Source organism: Schistocerca americana, chromosome 4, assembly GCF_021461395.2.
Source record: "Schistocerca americana isolate TAMUIC-IGC-003095 chromosome 4, iqSchAmer2.1, whole genome shotgun sequence".
Lineage (NCBI taxonomy): Eukaryota > Metazoa > Arthropoda > Insecta > Orthoptera > Acrididae > Schistocerca > Schistocerca americana.
The window spans coordinates 477715884-477720787 of NC_060122.1; the positions used below are offsets into that span (position 1 = coordinate 477715884).

Here is a 4904-nt window from a genome sequence, read left to right on the forward strand (position 1 = left end):
CGTTGTAACGGCCGAGCAGGTAGCTGCGAGACCCCGTAGCGGACGGGCGTGTATGTCTTCCAGCTAAGCCAGGAGCCGCAGTTGGTGCGCTGCCTGCGCAAGTTGTAACGTTTAATGTAATAAACAATTATACCAGATAACTTGTTCCGTCTAGTTATTGTGAGTGGAAACAAGGGGAGGACAGTAAGTTCTCTCGCACTATACATTCACACTCCAATGTGCCACCACGGGAAGAACAGCCCGCGCGCACATTTTTTGGTCCTCCGGGCCGGATTAGTGACCACGCGGAATTTACGTTCGCGCGGATTTGTTTTCCGGTATTTGTGAACTTCTAAAAAACCACGTGTGAGCTGCGCACGTTATCGGTTTCGTTGTTGACTGCTATCGAGTCCCAAGGCCTGTTCGGGACTTCGACAATAACAGCCTTAACGACGACGATCGGGGACATATTTGTGAACATTTAATGTGTCTCTAATTCAAACGCGAGAGGCACACAAACGTGTCGGTGCCAGCATCATCGGTGACGTCACCTCCTGCTCCCGCCGAAACTTCGCGCCGCCGGAGACTGCAGCGCCTACCACGCCAGCTGCCAGTGCCCGTGACCGTGACACCGCTGCTGTTCCAGTCCGTACTGCCTCTGCAGCCTGGTAAGTGCAACTGTTGGCTTCCTGCTATCATCTTCCTGGTCCTAAAATGGAGCCCTTAGAGAAAACAAAAATAGTCAAGCAGAGAGGTGTAGCAAAGGCCGCTCTCGCGCGCTTAGCGAGCTTTGTGCAGTCTGCAGACAGTGCCAGCATCGAAATGTTGGAATCAAAATTAAATCGATTGACTCGGATTCGGACTGATTTTGAGTCGTCTCAAACACGGCTGGAAATTGAAGACGAATCAGCAGATCACAGTAAGGACAGGGCAGAATTCGAGGATTCGTGGGACTTTGTTGAATCCACTCTCAAGGGTTCAATGAAGAGGTACACCCAGCTTCCGCAGCCTTTGGGCTCGAATCCATCACGCAGTGTCAGTTCTTTGAAACTACCCGCTATTAACTTGCCAAATTTTGAAGGTGACTACCTTAAGTGGTCATCATACAGGGATACGTTTTTGAGCCTCATCATGAATAACAATTCAATTGATGACGTTCAAAAACTTCACTACCTTAATTCGTCTTTGCGAGGTGAAGCTAAAGACCTTTTGAAACATATACCTGTCACAGCAGGAAATCTAGCGATAGCCTGGGGACTTAATACGCAGAGGTATAATAACCCAAAAATAATTGCAGCCAGACATGCTAAGGCTTTGTTGGCCTTGCCTACAGTCGGCCATGGCGCAGCGAGCGATTATAGGCAACTAATTAATCACGTATGCAGCCATTTGAAGGCCTTAGAAGCTCTCAAACCTGATGTTCCACTTCATGAAGTTATTCTTTCGGAAGAGATTCTGTCCAGTATGCGACCCACAGATCGTCATGAGTGGGAGGTAAAGATGTCTGGGTCGACATTCACCACATTAAATCAACTAATAGATTTTTTGGAAACAAAGTGTCAGGCCCTTGAGTTGATCAGGTTCAGGGATAACACCTCAAGGGATATGCAAGGAAATGTCAATAATTTAAATCAAACAAGACATGTGAGGAGGGCTCATCTCGCTAATGCTGATGCTGAGGAATCATGTAATTTTTGTAGTGAACCTCATACTATCACTAAATCCAAGGGGTTTCAAGCACTAAATGTCGATGAGCGGCGGGCATATGTCACAAAAAATAAGCTTTGTTTTTTGTGCATCCGCTCTGGTCATTTCTCGACTAAATGCAGGATTTCTCCATGTAAGACCTGTAAAGGAAGGCACAACATACTGCTCCACAAGCCTGCTGAACCAAGGAATGGGCAGAATAGTGAACCAGGAGGCCATTCCCTGGCCCATCAAACTACGAACGGGAAGGCAAACACCCATTGTAATGTTTTGTTGGCAACAGCTGTTGTCAACATTAAAGACAGCATGGGTAGACAGCAGGTTTGCAGAGTTCTGCTAGATAGTGCGAGTCAGCTATCCTTTATATCTAAGGGCATGGCAGAGAAATTAAAACTGAAACGAAGTAAACATTCGTTTCCTGTGAAGGGCATAAACAATGCCTTTGCTGCCTCAGTGTCTTACACTTGTGATGTTGAACTGTCGTCTAGGGTCAACGACTTTCGTGTCAGAACCACTTGTGCTGTCGTAGATCATGTCACCAGTGACCTACCAGCGAGCAAAATAGACACAAGGTCCTGGAGTGTCCCATGTAATCTTCCGCTCGCTGATCCAGAATTCAACAAGCCTGCCACAGTAGATTTAATACTTGGTGCTGAGGTTTTCTTTGACGTTGTTTGTAAGGAAAGGCTGGTGAAACCAGGTCATCCCTCACTGGTCGAATCAAAATTTGGCTGGATTTTGCCTGGTAGGATGCCTTCAGCTTCATGCAACATGCCTCGTTCTACAGTGACCTCGTGCTTTGTTAGAGGTGACAATTTAGATGCCAAACTGCAAAGATTTTGGGAGTTAGAGGAACTGTCTACAAAAACGATTAGTAAGCAGGATAAAATATGTGAGGCTCACTTTCAGCGCCACACGGCACGAGATGAAGAAGGGAGATTTGTGGTTCGACTACCAGTGAAACCTGACTGTAAATCATTAGGCGAATCACGACAACAAGCATCTCGGAGATTGGCGCATCTTGAGAGGAGGTTTAAAAGGCAACCGAATCTGCAGAAGGAATACGCTGCATTCATGCATGAATATGGTAATGAGATCGCTTTGCTGATGGATAGTTCCCCTATTCCACATAATAGCAAATTAAGGGATTTGCACCCGTTTGTTGATGCCGAAGGTATTTTACGAGTGGGAGGGAGATTAATGAATGCTAGTGTGCCATATGATGAGCGCCATCCTATTGTTTTACCACCTATGCATCATTTGACAAAACTCTCATAATACGTGAACATGAAAATCTGTTGCATGCTGGGTCACAAATTTTGTTGGCTATGTTGCTTAGGAGGTTTTGGATCCCCAATGGGCGTAACACAGTCAAGGGAGTTATCACAAAATGTTTAAAATGCTTTAGGCTGAAGTCCAAGACAGCAGTTCAACTCATGGGTCAGCTACCTGCAGCTAGAGTAAACCAGTCTCATCCATTCCAGCACTGTGGAGTAGATTATGCAGGCCCTATTGCTGTAAAGCATGGTGGAAGACGGAATAAAGTTACCACCAAGGCTTATATTGCTTTATTCATTTGCATGGCAACCAAGGCCATCCACTTAGAATTAGTTAGTGACTTGGTAACAAGTTCATTTTTGGCCGCCCTCAGGAGATTCATTGCAAGAAGAGGGAAACCTTCTCACATGTACACTGACAATGGTACCACATTTGTAGGTGCAGAGAATGAGCTTAAACGTTTTCTCTCCAACGATGTTACTGTTGAAGGTGTGGTGAATCATTCGACCTCAGAGGGAATCAGTTGGAGGTTCACTCCACCTCGTGCCCCTCACTTTGGTGGACTCTGGGAGGCAGGAATCAAATGCATGAAGTCGCATCTCAAACGCGTCGTCGGCAATGCAGGGGTGACATTTGGAGAACTGACTACTGTGTTAATTCAGATAGAAGCATGCTTGAATTCAAGGCCGTTGTGTCTTCTCTCTGATGACCTAGATTCTCCTGCTGCTCTCACTCCTGGTCATTTCCTAATCGGACAGCCCCTTTGTGCTCATCCTGAACCCTCTGTCCTTGAGGTTCCCGCCAACAGGTTGCACAGATGGCAACTTGTGCAGCAGTTGCATCAGTCCTTTTGGAAGAGGTGGTCCACAGAATATATACATGATCTGCAGCAACGCAAAAAATGGACATCAGAAGGAGCATGGCAACCCCAGATCGGCGATCATGTGCTGGTCAAGGAGGATAATTTGCCTCCCTTGGTGTGGAGGCTGGGTGTCATTGACCAGCTGTTTCCCGGTCCTGATAAGTGTGTGCGTGTGGTAATGGTAAAAACTGCTAATGGGCATATTAAGAGGCCTATAGCAAAATTGTGTCCCCTACCTAAACAGTGAATCAGTTAAGTGTTCCCTCAGATCTGTGTAGTGATTATATGATACAGAGCCACTGCCAAATTGTCATTTACTGGAATAACCTCATAATTCATAAAATCAGCTTGGGAGGCTGTGGATGTTTCTTGTGGACTAACTGCTGTTAGTATTGATTTCATGTTTATATGCAGTATAATATTAATACTCTATTGTTTTGTGTCCTGCGTGTTAGTACCCATCGTGTTTCACATGCAGCATGACAGTGGTGTTTGGTGATGTGGGCATCCCAAAAGTTAGTGTATTCATGTTTTATGTGCATTGATATTGTGTCTAGTTATATTTTTATTGTTTACTTGTTTTGATGTTGATGTTTGTTAAAATGTTGGTTATTTGTAAAAAATGTTAGTGTATTCATGTTTTATGTGCATTGATCTTGTACCTAGTTATATTTTTTATTGTTTACTTGTTTTGGTTTTGTTGTTTGTTAAAATTTTGGTATTTGTAAAATGAGAAAACTCATTTTAGAGTGGGAGTATGTTTGGACTCTGCTACTCACTCCAACTGCCATCTAGTGTCAGCTTCAAACTGGGCAGGTCAGACTGTCCAGTATAGTCTGCTCCCTGTCGGAAGAATTTGCAACCTATGTGCGGAAGTGGACCTCCCAGGTCCTTTGTGTGCGCAGGTAGGATTAGCCGTTGTAACGGCCGAGCGGGTAGCTGCGAGACCCCGTAGCGGACGGGCGTGTATGTCTTCCAGCTAAGCCAGGAGCCGCAGTTGGTGCGCTGCCTGCGCAAGTTGTAACGTTTAATGTAATAAACAATTATACCAGATAACTTGTTCCGTCTAGTTATTGTG

General features: G+C 45.2%; 1 protein-coding gene across 1 annotated transcript; it reads left to right on the forward strand.

Moving 5' to 3' along the window:
• The first annotated feature begins 3122 nt into the window (after positions 1–3122).
• Positions 3123–4073, forward strand: LOC124613559. The gene has a single exon (XM_047142272.1). The coding sequence runs from the start codon at positions 3123–3125 to the stop codon at positions 4071–4073; it is 951 nt and encodes a 316-aa protein (XP_046998228.1).
• Positions 4074–4904: the final 831 nt, after the last annotated feature.